The 14,378-nt window shown below is 39.5% G+C and overlaps 1 protein-coding gene across 2 annotated transcripts in view; it reads right to left on the bottom strand.

Annotated features, from left to right (window-relative positions):
* Positions 1 to 14,378, bottom strand: part of sufu (SUFU negative regulator of hedgehog signaling) — a 65,923-nt gene that overhangs the window by 28,987 nt on the left and 22,558 nt on the right. For both annotated transcript variants that reach the window (XM_033034033.1, XM_033034034.1), the window contains 2 exons: positions 4,035 to 4,177; positions 97 to 182 (listed from right to left, as the gene is read on the bottom strand). In XM_033034033.1, the coding sequence (XP_032889924.1) occupies positions 97 to 182; positions 4,035 to 4,177 (229 nt within the window). The remainder of the gene's footprint in view (positions 1 to 96; positions 183 to 4,034; positions 4,178 to 14,378) is intronic.

The following is a 14,378-nucleotide window of genomic DNA, read 5'->3' as shown; positions in this document are numbered from 1 at the left end:
ACAAATCTATAAACAGGTCTGTCGAACATTTCATTTTTCACAACGCTATTCAACTATAATTTTCATATAGGATGCAAGTTTAACAATGTCACTTACACAGGAACAGTACGGAGCAGCTCCAAGATTCCTTGACCATTCCACTGCTGTGCTGCTTGAAGTTCTTCTGTACAAACTCCAACAATCTAATAAGGATTGCAAGTGTTAAAAAAAAAAAAACGAGTAAATGAATAGGACACATATTTCACTGCATAAGAATATTAAATAACAACAAAATACATGTTTAAATCAGAATGACTGATATGCTATTCAATATCCAGAAGTGTTGAGGTGGACACCACCAGAAACATTAATGGTTTGATCTTTACTAACAATGATAAATGAAAGAAGTAGAATCCTTTAACAAAGTGCTAGAGGAGCTCAGCGCATCAGGCAGCATCTGTGGAGGGAAATGAACAAACGATGTTTAGAAGGGTTGAGACCCTGATTGGAGCAAGTGGGGAGAAAGCTGGCAAAGTGTGGTAGGGATTAGGGGAAAGTCTGGTAAGTGATAAGTGAATACATGTGAAGGGAGGATGATTAGCAGATGGGTAGGGTAAGTGACAAAGACTAGAGGTGAAAAGACAACTGGTGTCAGATAAGGCAAGAGGAGTGAAATGTAAAACTGGAGGGAGGGATAAAAGGGAAATATGGGGCTCTTTACCAGCCCCTCTGATCCCTTCTACCCATAACCTTCCCTCCAGCTTTAGATGTCACTCCTCCTCTACTTTTATTATCAGACACCCTTTTGTCTCCTTTTCACTTCCAACTATCAAGGTACAGCAAGTAATTTGGAAAGACAACAGAAAGTTATCGTTTATTGTGAGTGGAACTGAATACAAAAGTAGGGCAGTTATGTTTCAATAATAAAGAACATTAGCCAGAGTATTTTATTGATTGCCTTATTTAAAGAAAGATGCTAATGCGTTTAAAGCAGACATGGTTAACTAGACCATTATGTGGTATGGCTGAGCAAAAAAACAGTACTGGAGGAACTCAGCAGGTCAGGCAGCATCTATGGAGGGAAATTGACATTTCTGGGCAGGATCTTTCTTCAGAATGATGAAGGTAGCTGGTAGAAAGAGGAGAAAAGGGTTAAGGCAAAAGCTGGCAAGTGATAGGTTGGTCCAGTTAAGGAGGGATAGACTGGCATTTGAGTTGGGGGAGGAGGGGGAAACATGGAATAGGGAAGATGGGATGAGCAGATGGAGCTCCTGCTGTTACTGGGAAAGTGTCTGAGGAGTTAAGAAGGTTCAACTGTTGGGTATAAATGCAGGAGTAGCAAGATGGATTCAACAGTGGCTGAATGGGAGACGCCAGAGGGTAATGGTGGATGGCTGTTTGTCGGGTTGGAAGCAGGTGACTAGTGGGGTGCCTCAGGGATCTGTGTTGGGTCCTTTGTTGTTTGTCATGTACATCAATGATCTGGATAAAGGTGTGGTAAATTGGATTAGTAAGTATGCAGATGATACCAAGATAGGGGGTGTTGTGGATAATGAAGAGGATTTCCAAAGGCTACATAGTGATTTAGGCCATTTGGAAGAATGGGCTGAAAGATGGCAGATGGAGTTTAATGCTGATAAATGTGAGGTGCTACACCTTGGCAGGACAAATCAAAATAGGACGTACATGGTAAATGGTAGGGAATTGAAGAATACAGTTGAACAGAGGGATCTGGGAATAACCGTGCATAGTTCCTTGAAGGTGGAATCTCATATAGACAGGGTGGTAAAGAAAGCTTTTGGTATGCTAGCCTTTATAAATCAGAGCATTGAGTATAGAAGCTGGGATGTAATGTTAAAATTGTACAAGGCATTGGTGAGACCAAATCTGGAGTATGGTGTACAATTTTGGTCGCCCAATTATTTGATTTGTTTATTTGTTCCGAACAAGTAAAGACATAAATAGGAATAAATAACAACAACAAAAATCGAAATAGTCAAACAATTGGACATTCCAGGCAATATTTGCAAAGCAATGAAAAGCATAAAGCAAAATTTAAATGTCCAACATTTATAGGAAGGATGTCAACAAAATAGAGAGAGTACAGAGGAGATTTACTAGAATGTTGCCTGGGTTTCAACAACTAAGTTACAGAGAAAGGTTGAATAAGTTAGGTCTTTATTCTCTGGAGCGCAGAAGGGTAAGGGGGGACTTGATAGAGGTCTTTAAAATGATGAGAGGGATAGACAGAGTTGATGTGGACAAGCTTTTCCCTTTGAGAATAGGGAAGATTCAAACAAGAGGACATGACTTCAGAATTAAGGGACAGAAGTTTAGGGGTAACATGAGGTGGAACTTCTTTACTCAGAGAGTGGTAGCGGTGTGGAATGAGCTTCCAGTGGAAGAGGCAGGTTCGTTGGTATCATTTAAAAATAAATTGGATAGGCATATGGATGAGAAGGGAATGGAGGGTTATGGTATGAGTGCAGGCAGGTGGGGCCAAGGGAAAATAATTGTTCGGCATGGACTTGTAGGGCCGAGATGGCCTGTTTCCGTGCTGTAATTGTTATATGGTTATATGGTTATAATATGGAGTTGAAGGGAGATGAGCAAACGAGAAGTCATGGAAAGAGTGGTCTCAGCGGAAAGTAGAAAGGGGTGTGGAGAGGAAGATGTGACTGGTGTTGGGATCAAAAAAAGTGATCACATCCGTTTAACACTAGTCAAGAATTTAAAAGCCACATCAATAAAAAATGATTCACAATTTAGACATAACTCCAAACAGCAGATGGAGCTATGTCCTCATTATTTAGGCTAGCATTGTTCCAACAGTTTTGAACACACCATAATCACGCCTCAAGTATTGCTATCCCAATTATTTCCCCCTTACTTAAAAATTCAAAGGAAATTTTCAATATATTAAAATTACCTTAATGATTTTAAATGAAATCTAATAACATCCAGAAGGTTATTTTCAACAAAGAAAACCTCTGAAAGCATACCAATAAAATAAACTGGAAATAAATCTCAATTGTTCTATTTAAGATGCAAATGTATACATTGTCTGTACCTGGGCACATTAAGAAATAAGCACTCTAGCTTCCACTGCCCACCAAACACACTTCAGCAGTATTGCTTCATTGCATTAACAGTCTCAGATGTAAAGCCACATCCTACCACTCTGTGGTGCTATGTATTAGCATTTCAACATAACTCAGTTTCAATGATCAAATAACCAACAAAAAAATCCACACAGAACCAAAACAAATAATCCACGTCAGTCTTAACTCCAACTAGCTCATGTTCACTCCCTATTAAACATCCAATGTTATATTAACTTTCACAGATTCATAGCCAATAGAATTTACTCAAAAAAACTAATTTCTGCAAGAACTCAGTGGGTCAGGCAGCATCTGTGAAGGGAAATCGACAGACGACATATTGGGTTGGGACCCTACTCCAAGACTCTTGAGGCCCTCAGCTTTTTGCTCAGGATTCCAGGATCTGTAGTCTCAAAGCTCCAGAATATACTCAATGTTGGAACCTAGCAACTGGGCACAGTGGTACAAGAGCAAAATGGAGTAACTCAGCAAGTCGGGCAGCATCTCTGGAGAACATGGACAAGGTAGAGACCCTTCTTGAAATCAATACGGAAGCTTGTGTCAGATTTTATAAATTTTCAGTTTTGGCATAATTAGTCTCAAACAAAATACTTCACTGGTTGCAACTTCAAAATCAAATAAAAATAATCCAAAAATCTTCAAGTCTGAAATGAAAACAAAATGCTGAAAACATTCAGTAGGTCAGGTAACATCTGTGAAAAGAGAAATATCGTTAGTAATTAAAATCACGAATCCTTTGTCAGAACTTGCCACGTCCAAATAAATGTTTGTAGTGCAACTACAAAGCACGACAATAGCATTGAAAATAAATCTTAAAAAGATATACTTTGATATTTGAATAACTCATAGCCAATTTTGATTTCAAGTTCCACATCACCATCGCCAACCTCCAGCACAGGCAAAAAGATTGTGACAAATGTTGTGCAGTCATACCTGGAGGAATGCAACTGTTCCAAAGGGGGTTCGCACAGATTGTAGCTGTGGGTCTTCTGTCAATAACATATGTTGGATGCGGGATTCACTGTTGTCCAATGGGCTGTGCCAAGAGACATGGTCACCACTGCATAGTGTGTTTTCTGTTTAGTGACAAAGAGACCACAAAAGTTCAAATTATGTATTATTTTCTATTATTAATCATAATCCTAATCATAATCGTAATGTATTAGCCACGTATGTTTTGCAACATACAAGGAATTTGGTTAGCCAGTCATACCAAAAAAGCAACAAGACACACTACATTAAAAACTTGACATAAACATCATGTGATGGATGGCAATAAAGTCTTATGTTCTTTCCTCCTTTCCTAGTTGATTAATTATTCATAGTTGATTAAGCATAATATGGTTAAAGACACATTTACTGAAATTGTACGTAATTCAAGAGAGCTTAAAATATATATTTTCCCCAAACCCAGTAACAAACTCTTTAGCAAAATTTAAAGAGACTGCAAATGCTGGGATCTAGAACAAAAAACCGATGCTACAAGAACCAGTGTATGAAGCAGCATCTATGAAGGCAAAAGATAAATGAGGCAGGGTTCTCATAATGGGTTCAAGGTTCAAGATATATTTTTACACGCCCGACATAACAGGAGAGAAAGTAAAATGATTAATCACGTTATGAGGCCGTTACTGGAAGACAATTATCAAAGCTAGTTGCTTTATATGCAGCATCTTTTAAACCAAAATGTATACATTTTGCTACTTGCTTTATAAAGTAATTATATCTTAATGATTTGTTGTTCAACTGACTACATTTTTGTTCATCTACAATGCATTCGTAATTTTAAACAGTGAAATTTATACAAACAGCAGTTTGTGGACAAGCTGAGAGTTTAAAAGTTCAAATCATTTTGAACTGAACTGGAGTTATTGGAACACAATTTGTAAAACAGGTACGACATCATTCATCTCTGGACCTTGATTTGGAAATAAAACTATAAACACTTCCTTGGAAAAAAAGTTAAGGAGAGAATTGAGGATTTCTGTTCTTGGCATTTATTTATTAGGATCCTGATACGGAAAATTTTGGCACAATGGGGACACGGGGATCTATGATAATAGTCTGAGGCTAAAAATACTCAGTAAGAAAAGGAGCAAATGAAACACAACAACATTACAATGCTGTCCTCTTTGCATTTCTTTTTCTGATTTAAAGCCAAATTGAAAACCTGCTCCCACTAACTGTTGGTTAAACATTAAACAATTTAATTCTAACAAAGCCTGGAAATGATTTCCATAAGAATTTGAATCTTTGCAGGCCAGATTCAATGCAGAGATGGAATTGCATTAAAGCTTATCAAATCTTCAATAATAAGACTGAAAGCCAGAAAACAAACAAGCTTTAATGCACTACAAACTGAATAAATAATTTCAAATCTGCATGAAAGGTCAAAGTGCTAACTCAGCGGGTCAGACAGCATCTCTGGAGAACATGGATAGGTGACGTTTCAGGTCGGGACCCTCATTCAGACTGATTGTGGGGCGGAGGGGGGTGGGTGGGAAGAAAGCTGGGTGAGAGGAGAAACAGGATGAAGTGTGGCAGGTAAATGTGGATGCTTGCATCCTGTATCAATTAAGCGCATACATAAACAGCTCTTAAATTAATCTTCCATCTATTTAGGAAACAAGGCAACAGACTCCTCCCAGGTAGCAATAATGCCGTCATTTTTAAAAATAGTTAACAATGAGTACCATTTGTACTGCTGAGGATATCTATCTATCTATCCATACATAACTAAAACTCTGATCTTGTACTCTTCTGGTTTGCGGGGTTTTTCTATTTGCGCAACAACGGCACGCGATAGTGCTATGATTTTTCGCCAGGTTACTCACCGTTCTCCTGTGCTGCGAGTGCAACAAGTTTCGTTCCGATCGGTGATATATTGTAAAAGTTATCGTGGTTTAAAAATCTTAAAAAACGTGCGTGCGCAGATACCTTCAGTGAGCGCCACGTAGATTGGTCTCTTGTCAGTCAATGCCACTGCTGGGATGGTGACGCCCCTTCCTGCCCCACATGGCCTGTCCTGCCTCACTCAAACTCCTCTCTCCCGTCCTCACAGTAACTTGTCTATCGTCTCCCCCACCACCGCGGGTTCAGTGGAGGCCCAGTGGAGGCCATGGTCCCTTCTCCCTCATCACTCACCACTCTCCCTTGCATGCCCTCTGCGGAAATGGCGGTCCCGTCTACCCCTTCCGCCCGGGTCCATTTCCTCCTCCACCGCCATTGCGGTAACTCGCCCTCACGGCCTTCTCGGAGGAGCTCTTCTCCACCAGCTCATGAAGGAACTGCAGATGCTGCTTTTTATGGATGGAGGGAGGGAGTGACTGAGTGTAGGGGAAAGGAGAGGGAGGGAGAGGTGAAGGAGGGATTGGGGAAGGGAGGAAGAGAGGGGAAAGATCCTGGGAAGGTGAGGAGGGAGTGTGGGGGGGATTGTGGGAGAGGAAGGAGTAGGGAGGGGAGGGGGAAAGTGGGCGAGGTGAGCAGAGTGGGGGAGGAGGAGGAATAGAGGGAGAGGAGGGGGGTAGTGGGGAATAGAGGGAGGGGGAGTTGAGGAGTGGGGGATAGAGGGATAGGAGGAGGTAGGGAGGGGAGAGGTGTTATGGAGATAGGGAGGAAGCGACTGAGGGTAGGGGAAAGGAGAGGGAGGGAGAGGTGAGGGAGGAGAGGGGAAAGAAGAGGGAGGGTGAAGAGGAGGGCGAGGGAGTGCTGGGGGATGAGGGGAAATGAGCCTTGCCTGCGCAGTTGGGGGCTTTGCGTGAGTGGTGCAATATTGCGTTGGGGGGGTGGACGGGTTGCATTGGGGGAACGGGTGAGTGGTGGAATATTGCATTGGGGAACGGGTTGCGTTGGAGAACCAGGCCTCCCGTGTGCCAGGGACCCAACGGGTCCCACTTAGTCTAGTACAATTTAAAACTGACTTTTGCAGAACTCCATTCTGCAGATCATGCATACAGTAACCAAAAATGCACTAGTAATGAGGGCAGAGAATATCCCATTGTATGCTGTGGTGTCCACCAAATTCTTTTGTCAATAGTATTAAAAACTTCAAGCATCATTGCAAATGCTTTTCAGCGTTTAAGTCAGAGCTGGTAGAGTTGCTTCAAGCAATCAGAAATTAAATTAATTATTGCAGAATGTCCATCTTTACCTGGCTGTTGGTTGATGTAGCTCCTATTCTGGTTGATGATAATTTTTGAATTATTGAAGGGGGTTACTCTATATGAACGGCACTGGAGTGAACTGCAAGGTGAGAATACAAATCCATCTCAATGCCTAGCAGTGGGTTCGCTCTTGGTAGTTGGGAGTATCTTCCTTAAATTTGATTAATGTCAACAATGCAATTTAAAAAAAAGTTTTTTAATGTTATAGCCAGGCATATATATTTTTTATTTTTAATAGGGAGTTTATATTTTAAACAGGTTCCAACTATCAGATGGTGCTTAAATCAGGCATTTTATAGCACAGTACAAAATGTTCAATTGCAGACACAGAATGTAAAAACAAAAGCTCAGTAATTTATAAAACACACTGAACAATACTATACAATCTTGCTTTTCTGCTTCGATTCCTTGAATCTGGTGTTGTTCCTAAAATCTGAACAATGGATTACCAGGGAATTTTTAATTTCAGATTATTATCAGTAAGAATGACTGCACGTGCATAAGGCTTGATTTAGAAGGTTTGCAGCTCAGTTATTGCTTTTTAGAAAAGAGTCAAAAATGTACTCCTTTTCTGTATTTACTTTAAAATATTGAAGGTGGTTTTGGTGCATCTGGGTCAAGGACATTTTTCATGATTCTATGCACATATGGATTGCTGTTTCAGCCAATGCAAAGTTCATCATCCATTATCAACCAGAGGAGTGTGTCACCATTCATTTTATGTACCGCTGTAATATTGCACACGAGCAGTACATTCATTGAACCCTGTGAGGAATCATAGTAATTGTGATGCCCCAGTTTAAAAAATAAGTCTAGATGTCGCTGTTGTGGATAATAACATTTCCTACCAACTACCATGAAACTGACAGCAAAGTCAGGATTTCTGCACAGATACCTTAAAAGGCAAATCCCAAAATTAGCATAGGTGATGTAGTTTTGTTCACAGGCGACATGGTTGTGCAATTTACCCCAGGGTGAACTGACAAATGCAATACGGTTATGAATTAGACACATTATAAAAGTACAATGCTTGCCTGTATTGGGTCAAAATGACCTTTAAATATTGCATAGTGACATCATAAAAAGACACAATACTGGAAATAAACAACTGGTCAGGCAGCAGATTGGTATTGCTTTATTAATGTCATGAGTACTGTGATTCAGTGAACAACTTTGCCAAGAGAGAAAGAAATAACATTTCAGGTCAATGATGTATGATCAGAACTAGAGCAGTGATGAAACAAGCGTGTCTCAAACTGCAGAGCCGGGGAGAGAGCAAAAGGGATGGCTATATCTAAATACTGTTAGAATTACCCAGTATGATGCAAGATCGTCTACCTGTAACATTGATTCTTCTTCCTCTCCAGAGGCCACCCGATCAAACAAATATTCCCAGCATGCTTTGTTTATTTTAGATTTCCCACGGCCACTGTGTTCCGCATTTCACAGTTCCAGCACATATTTTTCACGACCACCTTCATTCGTCTCTCTTTATTGACACTCACCAGACAGATCAGCTAGGATTTTCCTATTTTGATATGACTATGATGTCTTCTTCTGAGACGTCCTTCTGGAAAGGGTGGCTTGCTTTCACAGGGAATTGCAGAAGCTTCCACACTCTTTCGGTTTTTGCATAGAATTGAGAACCTCAGTTCCATCAGGAATGCTCCAATGGGAATGCGAGTGATCACAGGCCACAACACTTCCTCGATACCTTTCTCCTGTCCGCCTGGCAATCTCTTCGTATGACACAGCTCACAATAGTGCATCCACTTCAGCAGTTAGAAGTTGGCAAACAAATTACCTCGGCTGGTGGCTGGCTGACTGACTGAGTGTAACTGGGACCTTAATGCTGGATTTGTTGGCCTGAGATGCCATTAACATTGGTTTGCCTATTCCTTCAGTGAATTAGGAAGATTTTACGTCAATGATGATAATCTTGGTGCGATATTTCCAGTGTTTTATGGTTACTGTAACCTTGTCTTAGTAGCATACAGGAAAGCAGGGATCACTAACGCCCAACAGGTGATGTTCTGAAGAAGGGTCTCGACCCGAAACATCACCTATTCCTTTTCTCCAGAAATGCTATTTGACCCACTGAGTTACTCCAGCTTTTTTTTGTCTATCTTTGGTTTAAACCAGCATCTGCAGTTCCTTCCTAAACATGTGATGTCTGTGTCTGGTTTCAAATATTGCTCTTCAAATACCCTCTGCCTTAATTGTCCAAAGGTTGTGCTGACACAGTGAAGGTAATGTTGAATTTTGTGTCATCAAGAGGTGACATAAGATGCCCATATATAAAACATCTACTGTACAAGATCATTTTTCAAAAACTCGGCTTGATAGAATACTTGCAATAAAAGAGGCAAAGGATGCTTTTTAATATCACGGTTGTAGCTACACCTAATTAATATTAATGACTTTAATCAGTCTTCAGTGCCTACAACATACGATGACTGAAAGAAAGTTGAGTACCATGGTACTAAACAACATGGAATTGCATTCTTGAAGCTGCAGAATTGCTGCCAGTTTGCATACAAATACCAATAATTGTCTTTACACCAGTCCATCAAAAGAATTATGAATACTCCACCAATGCCTCACACTCTAAATCAGCCTAAAAACAGCTACTTCAAAAGCAAAATAAGAACAAACAGCATGTAAAAAATCACATGCATGAAATGTAAAACCATGATGTTCATTCCTGGCTCCGGTCTTTCTGGCATAACTATGTGGATGGCGTATTTTAAACTTGGTTATACAATGACTGATCCTGTCTTGCAAAGGAATCACAATTATGCCAAATTTTCCACAATCAAACCAATTGTAAAGCAACTGTTTTGGTAAATGCAATACATTTTTTTATTTTTGCCCACCAATTCCAGTAGACATATTAATTAGCAAATAATGACTGACATTAGATGATTTGTCTTCAGATATATACTGCGAAGAAACTGATCAAACCTGAACACACAAGGAACTGCAGATGCTGATTTACAAAAAAAGACAAATGCTGGAATAACTCAGCTGGTCAGGCAGCATCTCAGGAAAACATGGATAGGCAATGTTTTGGATCAGGACCTTTCTTCAGACTAGAGTCTTACCAGAGCAGACTCAAGTCTGAAGATGTGTCCCGATCTAGAACGTCACCTATCCATGTTCTCCAGAGATGCTGTCTGACCTGCTGAATTACTCCAGCACTTTCTGTCTTTTTTGATCAAACCTGAACACAGGTCTGATGCATCCAATATATTTTTTGATTGTATGCAGAATTTGACTGTCAGAAGGAAGACACTGGATCAATTAGCAATGTCAAAAAATAAATAAATATACAACTGATTAATTAATTGGTTAGTTCAAGTCTTGATGGCCAGCAATAATGCATTAACAAGCCATATGTTAAGCAATGCGACAAGCAGTTCCGTCCTTGTTTATTACAAATCCCTGGATACTCCACACTCCAATATCTTGCCAGTGGAAATCTAAATCAATTGACAGTAAATCCAATGATGGAAAACACAAAGGATGAGTCAAACAAGATGCCAGTAGAAGAAAGCCAAAATTAATGCAATAGAAGAAAAGAAAAGACAAAAGCAATTGTATTTATATGACACCATGGAAACCTAAGATCATCCCAAATACTTTTCAGTCAAATAGTTATTTTTAAATTGTTGCAATGTCTGAAGTGGCAAAGTTCAAGCACAATACTAAAATCGATTATTATTTTCCTTGGTATTTAGCAAGTTAATTGGGTGATAAACATTTGGACAATACACAAGCTTACTTGTAACATGGGATCTTTTGCAACTACCACAAAATGTTCAGTGTCAACATCTTAAAAGTAGATTTTTTCAGCATGCATTGCCCATTCGGTTGAGTTTCAACCCAGATTTTGAGCTAGGTTTCTGGAGTGGAATATGAAAACCAAATGTCTCTTCACTACGTCATGGAGAAAGGGTTTAATTTCTAGGTAGTATGCTGGAGTTCAAAGTGCTTTGCCACACTAGATCATTTTATAAGGTAACAAAAAGTTCTATATCTGAATGATATAAACAGAGGAAAGACGATACAAGCCTCAGGAGAACATAAACAATACAAAACTAAAAAGGAGGTATGTTATGATGGATTTCTGTGGAAAGATACCAGCACAAATAATATGGACTAAATAGCCTCCTGGGTATCATGAACTACTTTGGTTTTATTTGGTATGATAAAATATGTGAAATAATAAAAGTTAATTTAAGTGGTGATCAAGATCATTGTGTCCTCAGCATATTGGAAGGTCTTTAAGCTCCAGGTAAACGGAGGCATCATAATATTTTTGTCATTCAAGAGAGGGGAGCCATAAGCTGTACACAGAGAAACCTTTGTAGAAAAAGCCACCTTGCCACCTGGTAACTTGATGTTTGAACACAAAATAAGCTTTCAAGACTGAAGACTGAAAGAACCATGGAGCATCAGAAGGCCAAATTGAATGAAATGGAGCAAAGTCAGTGTTCAAAATCTCACTTTCCTGCAAGAGTGTGAATATATCCACCAGATGCTCCTCAGTGCTCAGAAGTGCCTGAAGGACTCATTAATAATACAGCAGCTATAAATTTTGACCGAAGTTTACTAAAGCATTGTCTGTTCTTTACTGGTCTTCTGCTACTCTTGCAGAAGAGGATAAGTACAACTGGGAGGAAGGTATACGGCTTTGTAGTTTGTTAGAGTGATCACAGACATACTTAGCATGCTCTCTGGAGTTGGCATGAAGTTTATAACTTTCATCAGGCAAACAAAGTATCAAACTACTCGATGTAAATCACAGATTCCCCATAACAGACCTACAGTTCCCTCCATAATGTTTGGGACAAAAACGCATAATTTATTTATTTGCCACTGTACTCCACAATTTGAGATTTGTAATCGTCAAAAAAAAAAATCACATGTGTTAAAGTGCACATTGTCAGATTTTAATTAAGGCCATTTTTATACATTTTGGTTTCACCATGTAGAAATTACAGCTGTGTTTATACATAGTCGCCCCATTTCAGGGCACCATAATGTTTGGGACACAGCAATGTCATGAAAATGAAAGTAGTCATGTTTAGTATTTTGTTGCATATCCTTTGCATGCAATGACGGCTTGAAGTCTGCGATTCATGGACATCACCAGTTGCTGGGTGTCTTCTCTGGTGATGCTCTGCCAGGCCAATATTGCAGCCATCTTTAGCTTTTGCTATTTTTTGGGGGGGGGGGGGGGGGGGGAAGAGATAGCCCCCTTCAGTTTTCTCTTCAGCATATAAAAGGCATGCTCAATTGGGTTCAGATCGGTTTATTGACATGGCCACTCAAGAATTGACCATTTTTTTGCTTTGAAAAATTCCTTTGTTGCTTTAGCAGTATGTTTTTGATAATTGACTTGCTGTAGAATGAACCGCCGGCCAATGAATTTTGAGGCATTTGTTTGAACGAGCAGATAGGATGTGTGTATACACTTCAGAATTCATTGTGCTACTACCATCAGCAGTTGTATCGAAGATAAGTGAGCAGGTACCTTCAGCAGCCGTCCATGCCCAGGCCATAACACCCCCACCACTGTGTTTCACAGATGAGGTGGTATGCTTTGCATCTTGGGCAGTTCTTTCTCTCCTTCATACTTTGCTCTTGCCATCAGTCTGATATGTTAATCTTCGTCTCATCTGTCCACAAGACCCTTTTTCCAGAACTGTCGTTGCTCTTTTAAGTACTTCTTGGCAAACTGTAACCTGGCCATCCCATTTTTGCGGCTAACCAGTGGTTTGCATCTTGCAGTGTAGCCTCTATATTTCTGTTCCTGAAGTGTTCTGCGGACAGTGATCATTGACAAATCCACACCTGACTCCTGAAGAGTGTTTCTGATTTGTCGGACAGGTGTTTGGGGATTTTTCTTTATTACAGAGAGAATTCTTCTGTCATCAGCTGTGGAGGTCTTCCTTGGCTTGCCAGTCCCTTTGCGATTAGTAAGCTCACCAGTGCTCTCTTTCTTCTTAATGATGTTCCAAACAGTTGATTTTGGCAAGCCTAACGTTTGGCGGATGTCTATAACAGTTTTATTCTTGTTTCTCAGTCTCATAATGGCTTCTTTGACTTTCATTTGCACAACTTTGGTCCCCATGTTGATTATCAGCAATAAAAGTTTCCAAAGGTGGTGGAAAGACTGGAGGAAAGATTAGGTGCTGAGAGCTCTCTTATACCTACATTAAGGAGGCAATTAAACACACCTGAGCAATTACAAACACCTGTGAAGCCATGTGTCCCAAACATTATGGTGCCCTGAAATGGAGGGACTATGTATAAACACAGCTGTAATTTCTACCTGGTGAAATCAAAATGTATAAAAATGTCCTTTAATAAAATCTGGCAATGTGCTCTTTAACCACATGTGATTTTTGCTATTCCAAATCTCAAATTGTGGAGTACAAGAGGCAAATAAATAAATTATGTGTCTTTGTCCCAAACATTATGGAGAGTACTGTAACTACCCGTTGGATGGAAATGCAGCAACAACTGAAGGTTCGCAACCTTTGAAGTTACCAAAATCATCAGAAAGCTAAGGGATGGCTATGTCCCTCATCAAGGCGGTCGGTATTTACGTCAAAAATATTTTGCGACTCTTATTTTTCTACTGTGCACATTATCAATGCATCATGTTACTCTTATCAAGGTTCTGAAATAATTTTAAATTGTCTTAAGTCTTCAGAAACACCAAAAACTGTCAGAATTACCTTCAATAATTTTAAATGAAAATAATTAAATAGAAATTAAAACATTCTGCATAGCATTCAATTTAACAAAGTAATTTGCTATTCTGCTAAGAATCCCAACATGATCAAGTCATTCAGTCATGGTGCTGAGTAAGGGGCTTGGCTGAGCCCCTTACATTTACAGAGATTAATAATAATAATAATAATAAATTTTATTTTTGGGCGCCTTTCAAAAATCTCAAGGACACCTTACAGAGATTAACAAGAATAATAAAACATATAATCGGAAAAAAAAATAAAAAAAATAATAAAGACATCACCAAAACACAAATTAAAAACAGAATTCAATCCAAAGACAAAAAATCAAAACCACAATGTGAAGAGAG

The sequence above is a fragment of the Amblyraja radiata genome, chromosome 15 (assembly GCF_010909765.2).
Source record: "Amblyraja radiata isolate CabotCenter1 chromosome 15, sAmbRad1.1.pri, whole genome shotgun sequence".
NCBI lineage: Eukaryota > Metazoa > Chordata > Chondrichthyes > Rajiformes > Rajidae > Amblyraja > Amblyraja radiata.
The sequence above is the reverse complement of the archived record's forward strand: the minus strand, read 5'-3'. Positions and strand labels throughout refer to the sequence as shown.